General features: G+C 42.9%; 2 protein-coding genes across 12 annotated transcripts in view; one reads left to right on the top strand and one right to left on the bottom strand.

The window, feature by feature from the left end:
• znf638 (zinc finger protein 638) overlaps window positions 1–2,704 on the bottom strand; it is a 39,562-nt gene extending 36,858 nt beyond the window's left edge. For 2 of the 3 annotated variants that reach the window (XM_020043358.3, XM_020043359.2), the window contains exon 1: window positions 2,493–2,704. In XM_020043358.3, coding sequence (XP_019898917.3) covers window positions 2,493–2,596 — 104 coding nt within the window. In that variant the 5' untranslated portion in view covers window positions 2,597–2,704. The remainder of the gene's footprint in view (window positions 1–2,492) is intronic. The other variant, XM_013132583.4, reaches the window with a different exon arrangement.
• A 9,793-nt stretch (window positions 2,705–12,497) lies between these two features.
• The window catches only part of dysf (dysferlin, limb girdle muscular dystrophy 2B (autosomal recessive)), a 76,539-nt gene continuing 62,109 nt past the window's right edge, over window positions 12,498–26,927 (top strand). For 5 of the 9 annotated variants that reach the window (XM_034290278.1, XM_034290276.1, XM_034290279.1 and 2 more), the window contains exons 1-3: window positions 12,498–12,784; window positions 23,085–23,140; window positions 23,393–23,484. In XM_034290278.1, coding sequence (XP_034146169.1) covers window positions 12,697–12,784; window positions 23,085–23,140; window positions 23,393–23,484 — 236 coding nt within the window. In that variant the 5' untranslated portion in view covers window positions 12,498–12,696. Of the gene's footprint in view, window positions 12,785–16,632; window positions 17,659–23,084; window positions 23,141–23,392; window positions 23,485–26,927 lie in introns of those variants that run through there. The other 4 variants (XM_034290281.1, XM_034290280.1, XM_034290275.1 and 1 more) reach the window with 3 other exon arrangements.

Genomic DNA, 26,927 nt, shown 5'->3' with positions numbered 1-26,927 from the left:
AGAATTTAATTGCTGTAAATCAGCCTGAATGAAATTACCTAAATGGCAATACCCCTGTTGAAATCATGATTTCTGGACAACCAGATGAATTTGGGGGAAAGTTACCAGAATATTGCAACGCCAGCTTTACTAAGGATTGTCAAGGCTGGCAAGGATCAGGCAGCCAGAAAAGGCTTGTAAGAAGACCCGGCTGCAGTGGGGTAGAGCTTGTCACAACCTGACATTGTTTTACGTTTCTAGTAGTTAATTTTCCTCAGAGAGGGCTAACTGACAACATGTTGAGTGCTTGCACAAAAACGTGAATGTATCTGGTATCCGTCACAAATAACCCTTCATCCTCATGCTGTCAGTTGCTTCTGCAGTGATTGGTTAACATTCTGGGCCACAGGGGTTCTGTCCTGTCCCGGGAATCTGACCGTAAACGTCTCCTAACGAGTCACTCTGGATTCCTAACGAGTCCAGGACACACTGTCTTTTTGAAAAAGCCTAAAGGGGCCCCGCTAGGTTGCTCTGTTTTTATAAACCTACCCACTAGTGCTGGTCACCTCTCACCAAATGCGTTGATGAGCAGACTGGGAAGTTGGCTGGAGCGTGTGGCTGAAACTACTTTAAAAAGGGGCGGAGATCCATCAGTGATTTATCGCAACACGCCAAACCGAGAAAATAAATGTGCTTGGGTGGAGCTTAGCATGCAGTCCCCCGGCAGCGGACACATGGCGTGGGGAGGGTTTGTGGAATGTATCGTCCAATGAAATGTAGTCCTGGCTGGGCGGAGCCTTTAATTTGACACGCTCCAGCCAATCCTACCCCCCCCCCCCACAACCCCACCCTACACACACACCTCGTTTTGCCCCTCTCTGACCTCTGACCCAGAAGGTTGTTTCATCTATTTGTTCTGCCTATTAGCAACCGTTTCCCTTGCTCATTTTGAACAGCGTGTCACGGAGTCGCTCATTTGCCCTCATCAGGTTCCACGGTGGGTTTCTGTCTTTCGATGTCCGCAACCATTTTGTGACTTTCATGTGGCATCCCATGTAACAGGAGCAGGGATGGACATTAAGCGAGCCAACTAGATCGTATTTTTAAATACTGCGTACAAGGCAAATATTCTGGATCTGGCTACCATGCATTTTTTTCCGAGCTACTAGCATAGCTAGCCATTTACGAACACTTTCAAAGTAAAATGCCTTTGAAAATATCCCTTCCCATGCTTATTTGTCTGTAAACTCAAAACATTTTGTTGACTTGAGCTGTTCTTATATTTGCGTATTGGTGGCCAAAGTAGGAATTTGATGAGAAACAATTTAAAGACCCTGTTAAACACTGAATATGGACACAAATAAAAACATAGCATATGATGTCACAACCCTGAGGAGGATTATTTGACCAATCAATGGTCTAGAGAAATATAAGCTGTCCAATCAGCGGCCTACTTGAATTCACATTTGTGAAGTCTGCTTTACACCAACTCCATTGCTTTTGGGGTCACCCATACCATTTTAACAAAGATGGTTTGTCTGCCACAGAATAGCCTACCTAATACAAAGGACGGAGGAAAATGTTTCACTCAGATATCTTCACTCAGATATAATCCCGGGAAACACTGGGAAATTGCAGTCCTGTATAGGAGTGAGCCAGGCAGTTGGCTTGAAGAAACACTGACAGACTAAGCCACAAAACTGTCATCACTCACTTCAAACTCACATTGGTCACGGAGATGTCACAACAGTACTAACCGTCTGATCATTAAATCCATGTCTGAGATTTCACTACTTATTGGAACTGAACCCCGGAATACAAACGAGCCGGCCAATTCTGCTCTCAACACTCTTCACTCAGACCAAACTCAGATTATTCAAGCCTCATCTTTTCACCTATTCTGCCGTATTGGAAACTCATTATTTAAAAAAGCAATGCTTCAAAACTGAATTAATTGAACGGATGAATAATTAATTTTAATGGGGGAACACGTTTTAATGATTCTATTCTCATGTATTTTGAACTATCCAAATGCAGTAATTCAGATAAGCCGGACCAACCCCATTTATTAGCTGCAGTAATGCTTTGGGAGTTTAAATGGGGAATGGAGAATCGGATCAGTTATTTTCTCTGCTCACGCTCACTCTATGTTACGGAAACACTTCATATATCATCACCATCATCGTCATAATCATCATCAACAACAACAACAACAACAACAACAACATCACATGTTACAACATGTTACTTCACGAGTCCAACTCGGACAATCCAACTGCCATTCACAAACAGAAACACAAAATACACACACAATCAAAAAACAAACAAATATGTACGCGTGTACATATTCAAGAAACACACAATGACATTGGCCTACACACACCCACATACGCATGAAACGAATGAATTAGACAGCACGGCATCAACGCAAATCTTTTTACACAGCCCCGCAAATGACACTTCAAGACTAAACCCAAATCTGAGCCAACCCGTCCCTTTCCAGGATCGCTCACCCGCGCGCAGCGTCAACGGTGGTGTTGGTGATGGTCGGAGAGGTCCTGGGGTTATCTACGCAGCTTACGTTAGCAACGACTCCGGTATTCTTCCCATCCAGCATCGTTACACTCGCCACCCGGGGTGGCCAATAAACTCCCGTAGTACTCTAATGCTGCTCCTTTATATTAAATACGTTGGCATTGAGCCAGAGGAAGTCATCTGACCCGGGAAACAACAAAGGTCATCAAATGTCTCTTCTGGGAACGTCAAAATTATTCCCAAGATAACTCCACAATTCCCAGGGATTTTCCTTTCACACAGCCATAAGTTTTCACAGTTTAATGAGTATAAAATCTATGTATTGGAAAGCGGCTCTCTGGTCTGTCCGGTGGGAATACACGTCTGATCTAGGGGATCAAAGCTGAGCTGCCTTGTAATATTGAGACTCCGAACTAGGAACGCCGGGATAATTCAATTCATAGCACTTGTCAGCAGAAGCTGGCAGCTGACGAGAGAAGGGGGCGGGAAGTGGGGGAGATATAATGTGATGACTGTGATAGGCGTGGATCAGGAACTCCGGAAAGAAAAGTTTTTGAAAGATTTCGTTTGAACAGTTTTGCAGTTTATCGGCTACCGAGGATTCTGTACGGCCGTAAGGACGTTGACCTTACTTGACACGAATTCATGCGGCTAGAGGGAATGAATATAGGTTGTGGTTATAATGCAACCAACTCGACATTTTGAAAAAAGATGCGTCTTTTCTATCCGAGTTCGTAAGTGAAGAGAATTAAAATCTTGCGGCAAGAAATCCAGAAGAAACCATGCGCCGTTCACTCTGAAGGACCACAATTATTGTCCTCTCCTTAGCTGGGGCAAATCTGATGTGACGAGTCACTCTTTTTCCCGACTCCTCCGTCTCTCTCTCGGTGCCCTTCACTCTCCCTGTCACTCTCACTTTCTGTCTCCTCTTTCCCTGTCACCCTCACTACTGCCTCTGTTATTCAGAGCCGGCATCCGCACTCCATTAAATTCAGTTAAAATTACTTTATAGGCTTTGATTTACCGAAATACATATTGCCAAAGCATTTTCCGAAAATAGATTAATTTACTACATAACATTAAATGCATAATAATAATAATAATAATAATAATAATAATAATAATGAAGATTGTCAAAAACTCAGTTTGTTGAACAATAATGGAAGGAAGACAAAAACATACCATATACAATATAAATGACATTGGATGGCTTCGTGGTCTGTCGGACACTCGCGCTCATTTGTCCTGCATCAAACGGATGGGTTTTTGAATAGTGGTGTACAGTTTGGGAAAGACTCTGTTTTTGTTTAATATTATTTTCTAAATGTTTTCAGAAAACTAATCTCCGTGTCAGGTTCTGCTGAGATACGGTTCTGTCTCGCTTCCTGAGTTACAGCGATTGCACAGGCTTTCTAGTACAAGGATCTGAAATTCTGAGTGAGCATTACGCACCTTTCTAAAATGATCGAGGCATTTTGAATGTAATATTCAATGTAATGAGATTAATTATCAGCTTAGGTTTGATAATTTATGCAAAAAAACTAGTTCTAAAATAAAACTTAATAAAGTCTTGCTAAGATTAAAATTGTTTGCAGTGAATTCAAATCCTACACCCCACACGTTCTCACTTTGTCACCTTTCTTTCTTTCCATCTCCCCCCTCGCCTTTTCCCTCTCTCAATTTCCACATGTCTCTTTCAATCAATCATGGTCTCTTTTTTGGATTTTGGTAATTAGGGTTTATCTAGTGTGACTTAGTAGCTAGTGCCTCTATTTAAATATATTTTCATACTAATTTCTGGTGTTTTGTGTTGTACTTTGAAAGTACTTCGCGGAATTATCTTTCCCTCTACTCCTCTTTTTCTGTCTCTGTCTCTCTGTCTGCTTCTCTGTCTGTGGTTGGTTTGTCTGTCTGTCTCTTAGTTGCAATTTCTCTGTCTCTTTCTCCTACTCATTGTGACTGAATATTGTCGTAACGCCCTGGGTAAAGGCATGCTTGCCGTACCAGTGAGCTACAACTGTCCTTCTCACATGGAGCACCAACACCTTTTTGTCGTTATTGCCCTCACGTGTTCCGATCTCGGTCCCACAAGGTGTTGATGTCATGGGGCACCATGCTGAATGTTTGTGGACCCATTTGTGCTCAACTGCGACGCATTTACAACCAGTGGCCAAAAACCATGGACTGCATCTTGACTTTAAGTATGGTTTGATATAGGTTTAAATTTAGGTGTTAAGTAAACCCAAGTCCTTAAAATAATGTATTGCTTATGTTAGTGGCCAATTTAATGAATCACAGAAACAAACACTGTATTAAAGTTAATGAAAAGCGCCTGCCGATGAAATATCAATACTGAGTATTGAAAATAATCCGATCAATCTATAGATATGTATTGAAATTGATACTTATTTTGTGGATCTGAAATAATAAAAATTAATTAACCTCATTAACAAATTTTTTTACCTCTTAATATGAAGTTCTTACTGAGTAAAATCCCGTTTTTGAGTCCACTGTGCCTTTAAGAATTTGAAGGGGAAGGGAATCACTGGCTTAAAGAATATAGGAAAACTAACTGTATATCTGTATATTGGCATTGCTCTAACAAATTTCTGAATCCCAAAAATGGCTTGTGGAAACAATAATTATGACAGGCCATGCCAATTATGATTGTGTCACGCCAATGAAATTAGTATAAAAAAAAGTTTAATGTGTCTATAATGAAGATCAATGCTTTTTCACCCAAACTGCCCCTTCAGCAACATTCTAAAAAAATTCAAACGCATGTTTAGCATATTGAGTCTTTGTTTTTCCTTCTTGAACCAATCTAATCCGAACATAAATAGACTGTACTGTGAACATGCTACTGCTTGATTCAGACAGTTTTTGTATAACTCAATACTAGAAAACATACAAACATATTGTATCGTTTTTTTCTGAAGTTTGTTGTTCTGTTTCTTAACGATTAAGCTATGCTGTCAAAACATAGAAACCTTTTAAGATCGAGTGGATGTGTAGCGCCTCCTGGTGGCAGCTTTCATCTCAGTCTTGGTGCAACAAATATTTTATTCATTCCTGCCAAACAAGCACTGGATTCAATAGGCCTAGTTACTATCACACGTCAAAACGGCGTTGCCAGTTGATACTGCTGAGGTTTCAATGTAAATGAATATACTAAAAATGTTGTATTGATACATTTATTAGCCTAGTTTAGGCTTCCCTCCTAGTGATGTCCTGTCTGAAAAAAGGTTTGGAAAAGCACAAATATTTAATCGCACAACCCTTAAATCCAGTCTGAACACATTCAGAAAAATTACACTGGGGAACAATTTCATTCTGTTTAGTTGGATTTTTCACTTGATTTAGACTAAATGTGGCATACTGATTTAAAAATTACAGTCAGATTTCTTCTAGCACGTCAAGTTTTTCTTTACTGCTTATAAGTTGAACAGTCACAAAAAAACATACATTAGGTCTGCTGACCTCTTGTAAACAACCCTTTACGAATTGTTTGTCCGTAAAGGGCTGTATTCAAGTTGTTAGAAGTATATATTTTTTTTCTAAGCTTTGACTGTTTAACTTATTTTGTATTCACATACGTATGTACTTTCTTTCAGATCATGGCTGCCTCTGTTAGTTCTCGTCATAAGTCCCTAAACAGCCCTGATTCGTGAGACAAAGCGAGGGTATCCTGGAGCTCAAAAAGCAGAATTTTTCTTTTTGGATTCAGAGGCCAAACGTTAGTCAACTCCACGAAAATGGTGTTCCCCAGTGTTATTAACAATACGTTCAAACTGCAGACTGTGTGATCCACAAATCACTGCATCAGAATGTATTTTGAATGTATGTCGATCACTCAGTCAACTTTCTAGCATGATGCCTTGTTTTGATCCTTTATCATGTCCCAGTGACAGTGACAGAAATCCGTTTGATTTCTTACGTCCGTTTGATCTCCGGCCAGTAACAGTAGCTCAGATCATCACTTAAAATTGCATTCTGCGATCGTTGGCCAAAAGTGGAGCTACCATGACAGAAAGGGTCCCCAGGAATTGTGTGCTGTGATGAGTTGGTCAGTTCGCGGGTCACGTCCTCCAAACGAACCACATTTCACAGTTAAAACAAGCTAAAATGACCAGTAAACATCTGCAGGTAATGTTTTAAGTTACCTGCAGTAACCCGAGTCACGGGCATATTGAAATGTTCTCGCCGGTCCGTCTATCAGTTTGCATGGACTTGTAATCTTAAACTCCTTTCAGACACTCGCAGTTCTGTCCTTCCCATCCTAAACCACCCGGGACTAGCCAGGAATATACGGTGTCCTTCGGTAAGGGAAGACAAGGAAGAGACAAGTCTTGTTATTGTTTAGATGCATGATTCTACACAGTGTCCCTTCAACGCATAAAAGGGCACATTTGCAGCTCCAAACCTCCCGGCACACATCTTGGACATGTCCAGCTCCAAACCTCCCGGCACACATCTTGGACATGTCCAGCTCCAAACCTCCCGGCACACATCTTGGACATGTCCAGCTCCAAACCTCCCGGCACACATCTTGGACATGTCCAGCTCCAAACCTCCCGGCACACATCTTGGACATGTCCAGCTCCAAACCTCCCGGCACACATCTTGGACATGTCCAGCTCCAAACCTCCCGGCACATTTCTTGGACATGTTCAGTTACAAACCTCCCGGCACACATCTTGGACATGTTCAGTTACAAACCTCCTGGCACACATCTTGGACATGTCCAGCTCCAAACCTCCCGGCACACATCTTGGACATGTCCAACTCCAAACCTCCCGGCACACATCTTGGACATGTCCAGCTCCAAACCTCCCGGCACACATCTTGGACATGTCCAGCTCCAAACCTCCCGGCACACATCTTGGACATGTTCAGTTACAAACCTCCCGGCACACATCTTGGACATGTCCAGCTCCAAACCTCCCGGCACACATCTTGGACATGTTCAGTTACAAACCTCCCGGCACACATCTTGGACATGTCCAGCTCCAAACCTCCCGGCACACATCTTGGACATGTTCAGTTACAAACCTCCCGGCAAAAATAATTTATAAAATATGTCTGGAATGTTTTGGAATGGGCTTTTGATCATTTTGGATAATCAGATTTGGATTTTCAGTTATTTCAAAGACTGTAGGGAAACAGGATTGTCTGCCTTAGCCATGCACTAATAACCACCCATTTCTGGCCAGCAGAGGACAGCAAAAGACAACTTCTCATGACAAATATTTAGATGACAACTAACCTGTACTTAGCCTATGTCATTTTACTGTACTTTCAAATCGCCAACTCTGATTGGCTTATAGAATGGATGCTCCATTGTCAAAACCAAAAAAAGTAAAAATCAAATATTTACCACACAAATAACAAAAGCAAGAAGTGCCACCCATGCTCAAATGTTGCCATTTTGTATATGTTTTTTGCCAGTTTATTAGTTAACTTGAGCTACTGAGAGCTTTTGATGAGTAACATTGAAAATCACATGTTCTTCAACCATTACAGTGATATTCCCTATACTTAACTCCAAGTTCTAATCCTAACCCAGTATTAAATGTTTTTTAGAGAATGTGGCCCGTAATATTTGAGGCAATGACTGAATTTAAACTTGATGAACCAAAAGTATCAAGAACGTTTTTCTTTTTTGCAGATCCTTTTTTAACACCCTATTCACCCATAGAATGACTGAATGTTTACTTATTTCAAACACTTAGGCCTACATATCATTTCTCTGATAGGTGCCAACAATGTTAAAGTGTTTATTGTTGCTAAAAAAAACAACATTGTGTTGCCTAACAGAGCCCTCACCTGGACACAATGGCCACAACATGAGTGCAGTTTGAAGAAAATAAATACATTTTAATATAGGTATATGAATATAATTAAAAATAATGATTTTTCCCAGATGGATATTTGAACATTTTGGAAACATTCTTACAGCCCCACTCTACTTAAGGACTGTGTGTTTGTTCTTGTAGTGGTTTACTATTGAGGAACACAATTCCTCCAGCCAGGACACCTGCCGTCAGGTAAATACACCTACGTACCTCAGCCTTTGCTTACTTGCCAGTGTGTCAGTAACATCTTAATCACCTACACACTGATCTGTCGGTGAGGACATGCTGTAAGACATAATTACACCGTTTGTCTTGGTCAAGGATCAACGTAATGTTCTAACATGCATTTAGCCAGATCTGTGTGCGCAGGTTAACATCTGTGACTCTATCTATGTTTGTCATTAGAACACTGGGGCCAAGAAGAAGGCACCAGTGGAAACCGTTGGCTTTGAATCATCAGGGCTGTATTTAGCTCCTAGGTTAGAGTTGGTTGTTGGCTGCAGAGGCTGCCTGACTCAGTTCTTCACACACGATGTTTGGTATGATCTGAGTCACGGGTCTAAATGAAAGTGTTTTTCTCTCGTTCTCCCTCCCTCCATTCCATCTCTCCAGGAGGCATTATGAAAAGAGAAGGGGAGCCTGAAGCAAAGCGTTGTCGTTCTGAATCTCCTTTGACCACAGATTTCACACTGCCTCCCTTTACACCAGACATCCTGTCCAAGTCCAGCACTAAGCCGACATTCTGTCCAAGTCAAGCACTAAGCAGACATCCTGTCCAAGTCAAGCACTAAGCAGACATCCTGTCCAAGTCCAGCACTAAGCAGACATCCTGTCCAAGTCAAGCACTAAGCAGACATCCTGTCCAAGTCAAGCACTAAGCAGACATCCTGTCCAAGTCCAGCACTAAGCAGACATCCTGTCCAAGTCAAGCACTAAGCAGACATCCTGTCCAAGTCAAGCACTAAGCAGACATCCTGTCCAAGTCCAGCACTAAGCAGACATCCTGTCCAAGTCAAGCACTAAGCAGACATCCTGTCCAAGTTGAGAACTAAGCAGACATCCTGTCCAAGTCAAGCACTAAGCAGACATCATATCTAAGTCGAGCACTAAGCAGACATCCTGTCCAAGTCAAGCACTAAGCAGACATCCTGTCCAAGTCAAGCACTAAGCAGACATCATATCTAAGTCAAGCACTAAGCAGACATCCTGTCCAAGTCAAGCACTAAGCAGACATCCTGTCCAAGTCAAGCACTAAGCAGACATCCTGTCCAAGTTGAGAACTAAGCAGAAATTCTTCCTGCCCACTGGATCCATCTAAGGAGGATGAAATATCCACATGAGAACCTGCTCCGACACATGCTTTATCTACATGCTTATACCCTATACACACAAAAACACATTACACATGTACGCTTTTCATGTGCGGTACTGCTCTGTTGAATAGTTTTATTAATAGCAGGAGGAAGAAGAAGTATGCCCATGTTATGTTGCTCACATCGAATGAAATCCAATTTGCTGAGGGATCATGACAAGTCCATTTCAATCTCCAAATTCACTCAAGGGAATTCACCCAAAAAGCCTGGATGAAGCAATGCCCCCTATTGAGAAGTCTATTCTGGTGGATGATGAGTGATTTGTCTGTTTGTCATCATTCCACCCTTGCAGAGAATCTACAGCTGGACAGTGGATTCAAATGGCCAAGTCAAGTCCAAACAGGACAATATCCGTTTTCCTTCAGAATCCCATTCAGAAATGGATGCGGTTTGCTGGTTCAATTTATCAAAGCTGCACCCAAATTGAACACAACTGAATTTTGTGACAAACTCCTTGTGAGATCGTTGAATCTGATCGTCACCCTCCCTGGCTTGGGCACGTGCACGTGCACGTGCACTCGGAGGTGACGATGTGGAACATAATGCAAGGGTTAGGGGGTAAAGTTCACCGGGCTGTCTATTTTGCTTTCAGAGTTTAGACTTCAGAGTTCAGACTCTTATGAAATCTAGCTACAGATCCAAAGTCCAGACCAGGGATCAACACCGTGCACAGCCTTCATGTGTGCCTCTGTTTCCTCTGATTCCTACTTTTAAACCCCTCGCAAAAAACAATACTAAGCAGTGATTGTCTTTAAACAACGAAACAATTCTCGCCACATTGTGTATTTCATTTTATGTATTTCATTCTATGTATTTCATTCTAAGAACGAGGGAGCGTTGGCAGAGTTTTACTGAAGTTTCTTTAAGCCAGATGACAGATGTGTCACAGGCAGAACACTGTCGTTGCTAACACTGGGACTAAGGACTATTGTTGATTACTCACACACACACACACACACACATGAGGACAATGACTCACACGGCTAACCCCCACACACACAGTCCCAAGACGGTGATTAGCGAAGGGCAATCAAATGATTAGAGATGGGGAATCAAATGATTAGAGATGGGGAATCAAATGATTAGAGATGGGCAATCAAATGATTAGAGATGGGCAATCAAATGATTAGAGATGGGGAATCAAATGATTAGAGATGGGCAATCAAAATCGCAAGTCTAATTCACTCCTCTGAGGAATATGATTCAAGACAACCGCGGAGAGGCCAACTGAAATCCCTGATCGGAGAATTCACTGGCTCGCTCACTGACTTTGAACTCTAAGTATCTCTGTCTCTATTTTCTCTGCCATCCCTCTTCCCCTCTCTATCTCTCTCCTCTCTTTCTACATATCTCTGTCTCTCTCCTCTCTTTCTGCATATCTCTATCTCTCTCCTCTCTTTCTGCATATCTCTGTCTCTCTCCTCTCTTTCTGCATATGTCTGTCTCTCTCCTCTCTTTCTGCATATCTCTGTCTCTCTCCTCTCTTTCTGCATATCTCTGTCTCTCTCCTCTCTTTCTGCATATCTCTGTCTCTCTCCTCTCTTTCTGCATATGTCTGTCTCTCTCCTCTCTTTCTGCATATCTCTGTCTCTCTCCTCTCTTTCTGCATATGTCTGTCTCTCTCCTCTCTTTCTGCATATCTCTGTCTCTCTCCTCTCTTTCTGCATATCTCTGTCTCTCTCCTCTCTTTCTGCATATCTCGGCCTGACGTTTACCCTAGTATGCACATTCCTCTTTGGTCCATGCCTGACAACCCTGACCTCCCAAAGGGAGCACACTTGCTGCAGTATTATTCGCTCTGTGGGCATCGTCCGTGGGGGTATTGTTTTATCTGACTTTTGGGCAACCAGGCAACTACTGTCCATCCCCTTACCAAGTTGCCCTTTCGTTTAAACATTTTTGTGTTTGGTTTGTTGGCACATAGCTTGCAATGTTGTTCCTAGACATTTCCTTAAATCTGGTGAAACACTCCCCGGCAAAACTTAATTTGTCATGCATTATTTGCGGTTCACTCATTGGTGCAGATGGCTAGCTAGTACCTACTGACTAAATAGTAACTGGCAGCCCAATTCTAAAGCAGAGCTTTTTGAGAATCAATTCAAATTAAATATATAATTATGTTACTTGGAAAATGGTTCTGTATATTCTTAGTCACTTGTTCTAGAGACATGCCTTACTGTTATAAACTAGCAGTGATGAGAACCAATTGGTTATTGAGACTTGTGGTAATGTAATCCAATGTGATAGCTGATGGAACAGTATATTCCCACTTTTCGTATTGATGCTCAGAAAAGGTATAGCATCAGGATTGAATTGGATGTTTTAATACATGTTTATGATGAACAGTGCATTTAACAGGTTTGATGGTAATTTATCATTCTGTGATGTTATCTGTGTCATGTGCTTTGTTCTGAATAATTCGGTGCATTGTGGGTAATTTGTACTCTTTGCCTGCATTTTCCAGAAAATATTGTAACTGTGTCAAAAAGCCTCACTCTGGACTGCCTCCTCACTGAAAACTCCACTGCTAACTTCATTATACAGTAGTTAAAAATAAATAAATAAAATGATACTCTCTGAAATGGTCCATGTTAACTTCTGTGTGTGTGTGTGTGTGTTCCTGACAGAGAGAGAGGGTGATGGTGAACCATAATGTGCGTGGTCCCTTTAAGACCACAGCAGACTGGTGATTGAAGGGGCAGTGTGCGAGTGTGTGTTTGCGTGTGTGTGTGTGTGTGTGTCCGTCCATGAGTCAGCCGATCGGCGCGAGTGTGTGTGAGTCAAGAGAGACAGAGAGAACCCGACCGCCTCTCTCTGTATCCCGTCTCTCTCTGTGGGAAGACAGGACACCTCTGTCTTCCGGCAGGTTCTGTCCTGGAATTTGGTCTGGTTTGAGAGTGTGTGTGTGTGTGTGTGTGAGAGACGGGCCCGGCCCAGACTGAACGGCTGTACTGATGCTACGAGTGTTTATTCTGTGTGCTGAAAGGCTCCACACAGATGATGACGACATCAGCGATGCCTACTGCAGAGTGGTCTATGAAGGTAGGAACCAGCTGGCAGCGTGTGTGTGTGTTCTGTATATACAGATAAAGCGTGTGCCGGGACTGTGTGGGTGTGTGTGTGTGTGTGTGTGATGCCATGAAATTCAGAGGTGGGGCGTAACGTACACCAACATGGTGTGTGTATGTGTGTGTGTGGATATTGGCTGGTGGGACAATCTTTCCTGTTTCTCTGTTTCTTTCTTTCTCTGTTTCTCCCTTCATGTGTTTCTCCCTCTGATTCTCTCTCCCTCTGTTTCTCTCTGTTCCTCTCTCTCTCTCACTCTCTCTCTCCATGTCTTTCTTGCATTCTCTCCCTCTGGCCCAAGCGGCCGTGGTTATTATTGGAAAGCATTGCCAGTAATGTGTGTCGGCTGTGCCTGATGGTGGGGGCTGTGCCTGATGATGGGGGCTGTGACTGATGGTGGGGGCTGTGACTGATGGTGGGGGCTGTGCCTGATGGTGGGGGCTGTGACTGGGAGAGGGGTGGGGGGCAAAGACATTGGCAAGACTCTAGTATTGGAACCACTCGGATCATCCAAATTATACAAACTCTCCCACAATCGCATTGAAGAGATGAACACTAGGAAGAACAGAAGGAGAGTGGACTGGGGGAGGAACAGAAGGAGAGTGGACTGGGGGAGGAACAGAAGGAGAGTGGACTGGGGGAAGGACAGAAGGAGAGTGGACTGGGGGAAGGACAGAAGGGGGTAGAGAGGGAGAGCTGGAGAGGGGCAGTTTCAGGGATGGTTGTCCATGTGGGGCAGCCTGGGGTTTTGACAACGCTACCTTCTTCTACCTTCTTCCATCTTCTTCTACCTTCTTCTACCTTCCTCAGTTTAAGCTGTCATGACTTGACCTCAGCTGCTGGATGATAACCCACAATGCATTTCTCAAATGGCTGAGAGGGCAACAGAAGTAAAAAATTCCTCTTTTGCTGCCATCTCAGTCCACTCTGATTAGACACATCTGCATCTCACAGGTAGAATGCATTGCAAATGCCTCTGCCGTGCCGCAGGTCCCAGTGGACATGAACGTACATGAGCCACAGGTGTGATCAGGGTCACACATCCCTATGTTATGGCTTGTGAAACAGGGGTTTTTGCTCCCCTTTTTTTCCACTTCCTGTGCTGTTCCCGGGCCACTGTTGTGACACTTTCAGTTTAAATGTAGTTCATGAAAACGGTTTACTTTTGCATAGGTGCCAAGGCATTCTTATTGAGAGAACTGAAATCCTGCAGGAGGTCTGTCACATGCAAACACATACAAACACACACACACACACACACAGTCACATAAATGCACCCACAAACACATACAGTGGATATAAAAAGTCTACACACCCCTGTTAAAATGCCAGGTTTTTGTGATGTAAAAGAATGAGACAAAGATAAGCCTGTATACACAAACACATTCACATACCAAAAGCACACAAACACACACTTGTGTTGTTGCTACCTCCAAGGACACACATCCCAGAGGAAAGACAAAATATGTTCTCTTTAAACCTTTTACACAAGTTACAGTATAATCCACTGTGGGCAAACAAGCTTCAGGGATCATCTCACATGACCCAGTTTCTTGCCCCCCAATCTAGAAAGTGTGACTGCGTTGCTTGTGTTGATGATCTAGTATTTGTGAAGTGAGAACAACCAGACAACCTTTTAAATGTTTTACGTGACTGTGATAACTGAGAGCGCTCCCTGTTTCAGGGTGATGATAGTTACTTAGCTATACCAGTAGCTTTTACTATCCTAAATCCATGCTTCACAAACTGCCTTGCCAACTGTAATCACGCTGGTTTCCACCCGGAAGATCCTGTACCGTCTGTACATTAAATAGAGCCTTCTGGGAGTCTGGCCTCTGGCCAGAACCCTAAAATTATTACGGAACTTTTTTTTGCTTAATCGTTTTAGGGTTTAAATGTGTACGTGCAGCTAACACTAGCTGTTGTGTACATGTAAATATTCTGTTTTAGCAATATGGATAGTCATTTTGCTAAATCTCTAAAGCGCCGTGTAGTTGGATGGGGAACAGAATCTTTCTACTCATTCTCAATTGGATGGAGGTCTGGGCTTTGACTGGGCCATTCCAGGACATTGACCTTTTTGTTTTTATGCCACTTCAGTGTGGCTTTGGCTGTATGTTTGGGGTCATTGTCCTTGCTGGGAGATAAATCTTCTCTTAAGAACCTGGTCTCTTACAGAATTTCTCTGAACTGCTTCAGTTTTTCCTCGATCTTTACAAACTTTCCAGGCCCTGACGCAGACCCACTGCGTGATTCCTTCATCTTTATGATGTGGTTTATGTAAGGAATTGTACTAACCAACTGTGAGACCTACCTGACGAAGGCATTTCTAATCTGAAATCATGTCAAAGACCTCGAAGGCACTCAACCGGACAGCATTCAACTGTTTACATGACTTCTAAAGACAGTTGGTTGCACCACAGCTTTTTCAGAGTCATAGCGAAGGTGGTGAATACTTATACAACCAATTTTTTAAAAAGCTTTGCATTTGTAATTCATTTAGAACAATTTGCAGATTACATTTTTCACTTTGACAAGGGGCTGAAACATTTTCAAAGTTTGAAAGGTAATCGAGCAGTAGAAGGAGAGGCGCACAAACTTGTTGCGCATTAAAATGCACTTGCAAGTAACACGATGATTCACATCGATTCACACAGCATCCAGTACATTTCAGTAATGAGGGCGGATCCCATTAAACATAAGTAAACACAGTGCTGGGCTGTTTTTGAAGAAACACTTGGGAGTGTATTATTTATGAACACATCCACGTGGCTTTTTCATTCTGGAATCAATCATACACCAATGAAACATACACCTCGCCATTTCCTCTGGCTTTCACAGCGCGACAACAACTGAATTTGTGAATGCGTTTCTGACACTGTGTGCGTCCGTGTGTTGTTATTAATGGTTCCTCGCGTGGTGCTTGGTTTGAATTGTTATCTGCGAGTGTCCTTTGCAGACTTCAGGTGGCGCTGCTTGACAGTCAGTGTTTCGTCGGGAACGCTGCATTGGCGTCACACTTTTGTTGCCCTTTGTCAGGAAAAGGCCAGCTTTATTGTGACTGCTTCGCGGATGCTGTTCCAGCACATTGATTCTAGTGTTTTGAGGTTTCGCCAACACCATGGCCACTTCTGACACAATGAAGACTAGTGTTACAGGGTTACCCCACCAATGGGAGCGCACCAATGAGTGCTCCTCCAAACATCAGACTCGTTCAGCGTGGTGTCCCTCAGGGCAGTTGCCTTGGTCCATCCCTTTTCACATTTTATCTGAATGCCTCGCCGCCTGTGTTACATGAGCCTATGACGACCATGTATGCTAATGATTCCACATCCACAGCCAATGAGAGCAGCGAGCATTCAAATGAGCACATTCTAGGACATGTCACTGTGGATGTGTTGGATGTGCGCCTGGTAATGTAGTTACACGAGGGGTTCTTAATAAAGCCCACATCCGTGTTGCTATAGCATCCATTTCACCCTCAATTTCGGATGGTGGGGTTATTCTGTATCTAAAACGCAAGTGCAGTTTCATCTCACAAAAGAACTGATTGCGAATGAATTTATTGGAAGGAGAATGATTGACCGTGAGGGTGAATAGAAGAGAATAAAAAACTTGAGAATATTAACTCAATTTCTGGGAGTGACCTCTTGTTCCTTTCCGAATTAAATATTGGCTTCTTTACCAATATTTGATTTTGAAAAGAAGCAGAGGTCCCCATTGTGTTTCCCTGTCCACCTCAGTTTGGTAAAGCAGGGACTGACTACTTCCTGAGAGATAGAAAGACTGGAAGACAGAGATTGAAAAGAAACAGAGAGACACACAGGGAAGTACAGAATGCTATCGCATGCAGGAATTAGCAAGATAGAAATAATGACTGAGGGAAAGATAGCAAGAGAGAGAAAAGAGAGATGGATGGAATAGATGATTTATGGGAGTACAGGAGAGGGGTGATTTAGAAAGGGATTTCATGAAGGGAAGAAGGAGACAGAGAAAGAGAGAGCAATGTGGTAGATAAATATACAGAGAGTGAGAGATAAAAGACAGAGAGCAAGAGAGAAAGGAAGGGGAAGAGTGCAGGATGTGGAGAGTTCCCTTCGAGTCCCAGAGAGTGACGCTGGAGGCGGGGAGGAATGGGTTTAGATCCTGCCAGTTCATTCGAGTGTTCGCCGGAGTCCCCTGAATGCAACCACTCTCTGGACGAGTTTGGGCAGGAGAGACGGCAGGAGCAAGAGCTTGTGGAGCGGGTGAAAAATCTCCACACTTTGGACTGGGATTTGTTTTAGACACTTTGGACTGGGACTTTGTGTTGGACACTCTGGACTGGGATTTGTTTTAGACACTCTGGACTGGGACTTTGTGTTGGACACTCTGGACTGGGACTTTGTGTTGGACACTCTGGACTGGGATTTGTTTTAGACACTCTGGACTGGGACTTTGTGTTGGACACTCTGGACTGGGATTTGTTTTAGACACTTTGGACTGGGACTTTGTGTTGGACACTCTGGACTGTGACTTTGTGTTGGACACTCTGGACTGGAACTTTGTGTTGGACACTCTGGACTGTGACTTTGTGTTGGACACTCTGGACTGTGACTTTGTGTTGGACACTCTGGACTGGGACATCACTTGGACCACACAGCAGACACACAGAGGATGTGTCTAGAATATGTTTAGTACTTCTTCTCGTCTCTGTGGGCGGTAGTACCAGTTCTGCAAACCGAGGGTTTGTCGTTGCCGTGTGGGTTGACCCGGCAACACCATGCTGAAGTGTGTTATTCAGCGGGCTAACAACCTGCGGGTGAAAGATGGTCACCTCAGCGACCCTCTGTGCGGTGTCATATTCAGAGGTAAGGGGTCAGGGGTCAGGGGATTGATGCGGTATGCTAAGGGCTACATGTTGTTCACCTTACAGTTAATTGACTAAGTGATCCGTGTCACTGATTGTTCAGAAGTTATCTGGTTTCCCTGAATGGGTTGGAAGGATTATCCTTCCAACCCATTGATTATCCTATCAAGAAGTAATTTTATCATAGTCTTTTGGTAATGGATTGCACAAGGTTAGAGAAATAAGAAGTTGAAAGTGACCGGGTAAATTAGTCATCTTAAGACAATTGACGCTAGCAGTTGTAGAAATTTGTGAGAAAAGCTTGTAGGATTTGATCAGTTCCTTTTTGGAAGTTGAAACTAGATGTTTCAGGAATGGAAACTAGCTTATATGTTTTTGATTGGTCCAATTTAGAAAAAGAAAAAATGTGTAGGATCTGATTGCACTATTTGCATCTTCTTTTGTAACATTGGAAAGACACTGTTCCCATTATACACCTTTATTCATCAGCACTGTTACAATGGTTGCTCAAACGAACTGCTTGTAATTGAATAGTTGCTCGCTATATGTGGCCTGACTCCTTCCTTCTGAAAAATTTAGTTCATGTAGGATGCTGCCGTTTGGTCTGGTAATAGATAATGGACGCCCGAGAAGAACTGCATGGCACAAAGTTCATCTCAGTTGTCATGGACCTGTTATTTCTGGGTCCCCTCCTTATTCTCCATTCAGACTGGTGACATCATGCATCCTGTATAAAACCCTGAACCCAGACAAGGGATACGGTAGAGTTACTGAACAGACAGAGGTCTGTCAGTTTTCTCCCATTCAGTGATCCTAAATAAAAAGTGGACAGATCGCCTGGTTCCCAGCCACCTTACTGACATATTGGCTGTATTTTGGTTGCCGCAACACGACAGGTTCGCCTCAACTAGCTGACAATATGTTGTGATGTTATTCTCAGGACTGTGGGTTTCACGATTCCATGCATGACATCTGGTTCTTTTGGAGACATCTGGGAGTCTCCATTCTTTTGTCAGAACTCTCTTAATGAGGTGATCTGCTCTTATTTCCTGTCTTTGTTCCGACAACTTCCTGTTGCTGGTGCCTTTAGACCAGGAGCTCCCAATGGTCGGGGGGTGTGGCCTATGAATTTCTCTAGATGTTCTATAATGATACTATCAACAAACATTCAACAAAGTGCCAGTTGGTAAGCAGAGGCTTGGTAAAGTTAGTTTGTGTTTCTGATAGTGTTTACTGATAGTCAGTATATAATCTGTAGAGCGTCTACAGACACATATTTTGGACTCTCAAAATAAAGTGTTCCCAATCATTCCAACAACACATACTTGGCAGACGAATCGATTTCAGAGAAATCTGATTTGTGTTATTGATTTTTAGTAGTAGTAGTAGAAATAATAGTAGTAATAATAGTAGAAGTGGTAATAATAATAGTAGTACTAATAGTAATAATAGTAGTAGTAATAATATAACTATTAGGAATAGTAGTAGAAGTAGTAATAGTAATAATAGTAGTAATATTAATAATAGTGGTAATAGTAATAATAGAAGTAACAGTAATAATAGTATTGGTGGTAATAACAATAGTAGTTGTAATAGTAATAATAGTAGTAGTGGTAATAACAGTAGTAGTAGTAGTAATAGGGTACCTTTTCTCACAGCCCCCAAATCAATGACAAACATTTAGCCATATGTTTTTCCTTGTCAAGGCAAACAAGAGTCCTCTCCCCCGACCCCAAAAATGTCAGCCAAGGGAGTAGAGAAGCACGGTGACATTTTGGGAAGCTTAAACATCAGAAGGAATGCAACCTTCTGGATGGGCTACAGAGGTTCTAGTTGTCCAGCCTGGAAAAGTTCCTGGATTAGTACCTAGACCACTTCGTGTGTGAGATGAGGTCATAAATTAGGAATCCTATAGAGCAGGAACCTGCAGGGGTCATGTCGATGTCTGCTGAGAGTAACAAAATGTGGTCCATGGTCCAACAAAGTGTATTCAAGGAGAGTTGTTGGAGCTTCAGGCATCATGCTGGGGAACAAGCAGCTTCACCTTGTTGCCAGACATCCAAAGATGTGCAATGCAACCTGGGTGTTAGAAACTAGAAGGGGAAAATGGTTGAGTCATCTGCAAAGCACTGATTAAAGAGACCCTGTGAGGAAATATCAGAGTTGAACACTATTCTGTAACCTGAAGTCTAAAGTCTAAAGTTTATATTGAGACACAGAAGGTCTGTTAAACAAAAGAAGAACTTAGGAAATCTCTCTGTATCTATAAATAAAGCTATGGGGACATCCTCTCTCTCTCTCTCTCTCTCTCTCTATGTCCATTGCTAGCTGCTTGCTCATAGCTTCTTTGCAATTATGGTGCCTGATGTCTATAAATGGTCATGGTGGGATGACCACACACACTCACACACTAGAGAAACAGAGGGGGAGACAGAAAAGGAGGGAGAGACTGAAAGGGAGGGGGAAAAGAGAGAGGGAAAGAGAAAGAGGGAGCAAGGTTAGTAGATGAATAGGTAGGGAAGGAGTTAAAGAGGTAGAAGGAGCAAGGTTAGTAGATGAATAGGTCGGGAAGGAGTTAAAGAGGTAGAGGGAGCAAGGTTAGTAGATGAATAGGTAGGGAAGGAGTTAAAGAGGTAGAGGGAGCAAGGTAAGTAGATGAATAGATAGGGAAGGAGTTAAAGAGGTAGAGGGAGCAAGGTAAGTAGATGAATAGGTAGGGAAGGAGTTAAAGAGGTAGAGGGAGCAAGGTTAGTAGATGAATAGGTAGGGAAGGAGTTAAAGAGGTAGAGGGAGCAAGGTTAGTAGATGAATAGGTAGGGAAGGAGTTAAAGAGGTAGAAGGAGCTAGGTAGGTAGATTAATAGGTCGGGAAGGAGTTAAAGAGGTAGAAGGAGCAAGTTTAGTAGATTAATAGGTAGGGAAGGAGTTAAAGAGGTAGAAGGAGCTAGGTTGGTAGATGAATAGGTCGGGAAGGAGAGGGGAAGGGAGTTATGTATTGAAGAGGTCTCAGAGAGGAGGGAAAGCAGGGAGAGGAAATTGTCAATTCCTGTTTTTGACATCTTGGTATTCCATATGTCAATTACTCATACTGGCACATTCATCAGTTGAGACTATTATAAAGTGTGTGTGTGTGTGTGTGTGTCATCCTCCAGCTAAACATAACCTTCACGTTCATCTTTCCCATAATGCCTGCCTAACCAGGAGCTATTTAGAGGCAGCCACAAAACTGTGACAGGAAAGATAAATGTGAAGTACGCAGGAAGTACGCAAAAGGTAAGCCTTGTGTCACTTCCTGTAAGTGAGAAATCATTTGAACCACACAAACCAATGTCTACTGGGATTTATGGGCGTTTAAAAGTATCAAACAATTAAAAAAATATAACAACTGCCAGATTTACAAATCAGCTAGTATTACTGCAATGCACGTCAACATATTTGTTTCCGTTTACAAATAGATTTTTGAGAGTCGCCCCCCATATTTCAGGTGTGTGTGCGTGTATGTGTGTGCGTGTGTGCATGTGTGGGTGTGTTTGTGTGTGTGCGCATGTGTGTGTGTGCATGCGTGTGTGTGTGTGTGTGTGTGCGTTTGTGCTCATATATTGACGTATGTTTATTTCAATTCCTGGAAATGTTTATCGTTTGAACGACAAAGATACATATGTGCAAAACATTGTCCCTTGTCTCTGATGAGTTCTGTGGAACTGGAGGGGTGGTTTTCAGACTGCAGTTGACCCATTCAGGGTGGGGTGTTTGACCCATTCAGAGTGTGGGTGTTTGACCCATTCAGGGTGTGGGTGTTTGACCCATTCAGAGTGTGGGTGTTTGACCCATTCAGAGTGTGGGTGTTTGACCCATTCAGGGTGGGGTGTTTGACCCATTCAGAGTGTGGGTGTTTGACCCATTCAGAGTGTGGGTGTTTGACCCATTCAGAGTGTGGGTGTTTGACCCATTCAGAGTGTGGGTGTTTGACCCATTCAGAGTGTGGGTGTTTGACCCATTCAGGGTGGGGTGTTTGACCCATTCAGGGTGGGGTGTTTGACCCATTCAGGGTGGGGGTGTTTGACCCATTCAGGGTGGGGGTGTTTGACCCATTCAGGGTGGGGGTGTTTGACCCATTCAGGGTGGGGGTGTTTGACCCATTCAGGGTGTTGGTGTTTCACCCATTCAGAGTGTGGGTGTTTGACCCATTCAGAGTGTGGGTGTTTGACCCATTCAGAGTGTGGGTGTTTCACCCATTCAGAGTGTGGGTGTTTGACCCATTCAGAGTGTGGGTGTTTCCCCCATTCAGGGTGTGGGTGTTTCACCCATTCAGAGTGTGGGTGTCTGACCCATTCAGAGTGTGGGTGTTTCACCCATTCAGAGTGTGGGTGTTTCACCCATTCAGAGTGTGGGTGTTTGACCCATTCAGAGTGTGGGTGTTTGACCCATTCAGAGTGTGGGTGTTTGACCCATTCAGAGTGTGGGTGTTTCACCCATTCAGAGTGTGGGTGTTTGACCCATTCAGAGTGTGGGTGTTTGACCCATTCAGAGTGTGGGTGTTTCACCCATTCAGAGTGTGGGTGTCTGACCCATTCAGAGTGTGGGTGTCTGACCCATTCAGAGTGTGGGTGTTTGACCCATTCAGAGTGTGGGTGTTTGACCCATTCAGAGTGTGGGTGTTTGACCCATTCAGAGTGTGGGTGTTTGACCCATTCAGAGTGTGGGTGTCTGACCCATTCAGAGTGTGGGTGTCTGACCCATTCAGAGTGTGGGTGTCTGACCCATTCAGAGTGTGGGTGTCTGACCCATTCAGAGTGTGGGTGTTTGACCCATTCAGAGTGTGGGTGTTTGCAGAGGTCCAGCATGCTGAGGCAGGCTCTGATTGAAAACCATCTTGTTTATGTTGTCATGGTCCCTGAATGTCAGAAGGTTTTGTCATGGACCTCTGAATGTCAATAGGTCGTTTCAATGGTCCTGTGAACGTCAGGAGGTATTGTCATGTTCCTCTGGATGTCAGGAGAACGTTTCATGGTCCTCTGAACGTCAGGAGGTTGGGTCAAGGTCCTTTGAATGTCCGGAGGTCATGTCACAGTCCTCTAGATGTTTTGTAGGTGTGCGTAATGTTTCAGTGTGTGAATGTGGATTGTTCATGCTGATCCATCCTCTACCCATTTCCCTGCTGGCTGTTGTTGGGTGCCTCAATCAGCAGTTCCTGCTTCCAGTTAGAATGTTTATTTACAGGAAGTCGCCACTCAGGCCTCCATTTTTCCACTGTGTCCAACACAATTCTACTAATTATGTTTGCAACCGGATAACACACACACACACACACAGAAACATTACAACTCATAGTTTTGCCCAAATAGTGCCAAAATAGTTTGCTGTCTGACAATTTCTGGACTATTTGTTTGACATATTCTCAGAATAACTGTCTTCCTGTCTTTTCCAGGATCGAAAAAGAAGACAAAGGTCATCAAGAATAATGCTAACCCTGTCTGGAATGAGGTGTGTTATAATCTAACAATGTAATCTGTTATTACATAGACATACATAACCATGTATAATAGTATAATAATGTATTACACATACATAACCATGTGTTATAATACAATCATTTATTACACTGATATGACCACCTTTATCCATCCTTCTCTCTGTCATTTTCTCTCTCTAACTTTCCTGTCTCCATCCTCATCACTTTTTATTTTTCTCTGTCCTAACCCCCCCACCCCCACCCCACCCCACCCCCACCCCCAGGGTTTTGAGTGGGACCTGAAGGGAATACCACTGGATTCAGGGGCGGAGCTCCATGTGGTGGTCAAAGATCATGAAAAGATGGGGAGAAACAGGTAAGGATATGCCATGTTTAAGTGTCTGCGTGAGTGTTAGCTTGTGTGTGTTGAAATGTTGCACCGTGTGTCTGAACAAGTTCACTTCAGGAGACACACTGTCTGGGACACTTTAGTCTTCTTCATGAGGTCAATGATAGCCTGGTTTCTTTTCTGCTACCATGTGGAATAAGGCTTCACAGTGACTGCCTGGGTGGGCAGATCAGGGACCAGGCTAAGTTCAATGTGTTTTCTAGATGTTGCTTTCAGTATGAACGCATACACACACACACACACACACACAAACAGACACACAGACACACAGACACACAGACACACAGACACATGTGTGTTCTTTGGGAAGTCATGATTAGGTTCCAGGCCAATCATTCCTCTCAAAAACATCGGAACACATGTGGGAAGGCAGATAAGGGACAGCCCTTTGTGATATTAGACACAGAGGAGATGGACTGGGCTGTTTTGCAGAGATGGAGGAGAGGGTGGGCATCTCAGAGTTTCTCAAGTTTATAAATGTACATTCCCAGTGTCAGTAACTGTGTTCACAACTACAGTGTTAAACAGGCTGTTGTTACCTGCTGATTTTAAAGACTGTTAGATTGCTGAGCCCCAAATCAGTAGAGGTCCAATGTTTCTGTACTGCTCATCAGGCCGTTGAACAAAATTGACTTATTGTAGAACAATCAATGGTAGAAATCAAAATTAATCTGAGGAATGTGTTCATGTTGGCGAGGGCAACTACAGAGGGAGGAGTCACCTAAACATAGCACTTCCTGTTTACTCATCATGGCAGCACTTCCTGGTGTTCGTGGTGGCTCTGCCAGTTGCGGTTAAAGTTGCCCCAATGGGAGTATATGGGTTGGAAAATTCTACCCTTTTTCTGTGTCCTTCACTGTTATCCTTGCCTTTTTTCAGGGACTGTTAATTTGATTGTTTACTGCATATGTGAATTGATGAAGTGTCTCTCTACGGAAATTACTAACGATGGAACACTCCCAGAATGCATTGTTTCTACTCCAATTCCCAGGTGATTTATTTGGAGGTTGATTGCTGTTCCAACAACTAATCAGGATTCCATTGTCTCCCCTGAAGCATGCTAGTGACCTGACATTCTTAATGTTAGCATTGCTTCCATAGATGCTAAGCCTGGGGAATGGAAGGCTGTCATTGGCCAACAGTAAACAACTCTGATCTTACTAAGCTTCTACAAAACCTACAGTGTAATCAATCCATTCCAATTTGTATATACTTATATGGCCTTCTCAGGGTGTGAAGGGACTGCTAAATTCTACTTTCCATTCATGGGCAGAAATCGGTTATTGCAGCGCATTCAAATATTTGTTATAAGTTGCTAAAGTTTGCATAATTTTTGGGGGGCCACTGAGGAGAATCACCATTTATCCTCCACAACGGGTTTCTCCCATTAAATTGTTTGGAAATGTAATTCCATAAATTTCCTTTAACCTCTTTACCTCTTCCATTATGATAGCATGGCTTCCATTGTGATAGCATGGCTTCCATTGTGATAGCATGGCTTCCATTGTGATAGCAGTGCTTCCATTGTGATAGCATGGCTTCCATTGTGATAGCATGGCTTCCATTGTGATAGCATGGCTTCCATTGTGATAGCATGGTTTCCATTGTGATAGCAGTGCTTCCATTGTGATAGCAGGGCTTCCAGTACATTGTGATGTTTCAATTATCTGTTTATTCAAAAATGCTTATCAGCAGTTTCGAATATATCTCTTGAGCTGCTGTTGTTGAGGCTTTATACTATATTTAAGGTTTTGAACATTAGGTCTTCATTTTTTGCATGCTGTGTACAAGCATTTGTAAATAAGACAGGAAAGATCAATTTTTCTGGTATTAGGAAAGCTTGTATGTAATAAAAGTTTAAGCATGTTAGAAACATATTAATTTACTGTATATAACATGAACTGTGTTAATGCAATGGTCCACAACAGATGATCTTTGTGCTAATTGCATTTACAGTATTAAAAATTGACTATAGTTGTATAATTGTAAAATACTGTAAATGATCAGCTGAAAAGCTCTCAGGCATCTGAACAGAATCAGTTCACACCAGATGTATGTCTTTATTGGAAACAAGTGCATGTCAGAGTGCCAAGCACACATCCCCCTTCTAAAACATCTGAATCTGAAGTGAAACGTCTAACACTGGAGTTCATTTGAGAAATCTGAAGTGGAGTGAAACATCTAACACTGGAGTTCATTTGAGAAATCTGAATTGAAACATCTAACACTGGAGTTCATTTGAGAAATCTGAAGTGGAGTGAAACGTCTAACACTGGAGTTAATTTGAGAAATCTGAAGTGGAGTGAAACATCTAACACTGGAGTTCATTTGAGAAATCTGAAGTGGAGTGAAACATCTACCACTGGAGTTAATTTGAGAAATCTGAAGTGGAGTGAAACGTCTAACACTGGAGTTAATTTGAGAAATCTGAAGTGGAGTGAAACATCTAACACTGGAGTTAATTTGAGAAATCTGAAGTGAAGTGAAACATCTAACTCTGGAGTTCATTTGAGAAATCTTATTGTTTGGGCGATTGAGCTGGAGCAACACCAGACACAGGAGGACGCCTGGTTTATTCTTGCGATCTAAATCAAATCACAGATACAGTTTATGTTCCTATGGAGCCATTTCCCTTCCCAGTTAGGGTTTGGACAGTGTCACACCACACAGACTGGTGATCAAGAGGAACAGAAATGGAGCCATTTCCCTTCCCAGTTAGTGTTTAGACAGTGTCGCACCACACAGACTGGTGATCAAGAGGAACAGAAATGAATTGCATTATGGATAAATTATGATGGACTGGTCCATAAAAAGTAATGAGTTGTTATTCATGATGCAAGGGGATTGGTTGATCAGACAGTTGGCAGAGGCCTGCATTCGTTCTGACCTTCTCGAACATGGCTTTTGTTTATTGCTACTGAACAGTAGATTTTGGACAAAAGGCCTTTCTTATGGGACCAAGACAAAAAAATACGGCCTTGCTTAGCTGAAGGACAATCTAGAAGAGTATGAGAGAGTGAACCAGCAGTATGTTCTCTTTATGTCATTCTCTCTGTCCTTTTGTCTTTAATTCTCTGTTTGTTGCTCCCTCCTTTTCCCTCTCTCAGGGCTGGATCTAGGTAGACAGACATTTCTCATATTCTCTCAAGTGCTCTTCCTTCCCTCAGCATTCCTTTGGAGTCCTTTGTGTTTGTGTTGTGGGGTTTCTCTCTGTGGTGTGTGGAGCGTGTGTCTCTGTGTGTTGTGTGTTGTGTGGAGCGTGTGTCTCTGTGTGTTGTGTGGTGTGTGGAGCGTGTGTCTCTGTGTGTTGTGTGGTGTGTGGAGCGTGTGTCTCTGTGTGTTGTGTGGTGTGTGAAGCGTGTCTCTGTGTGTTGTGTGGTGTGTGGAGCGTGTGTCTCTGTGTGTTGTGT

Source organism: Esox lucius, chromosome 24 (genome assembly GCF_011004845.1).
Source record: "Esox lucius isolate fEsoLuc1 chromosome 24, fEsoLuc1.pri, whole genome shotgun sequence".
Taxonomy (NCBI): Eukaryota; Metazoa; Chordata; class Actinopteri; order Esociformes; family Esocidae; genus Esox; species Esox lucius.
The sequence above is the reverse complement of the archived record's forward strand: the minus strand, read 5'-3'. Positions and strand labels throughout refer to the sequence as shown.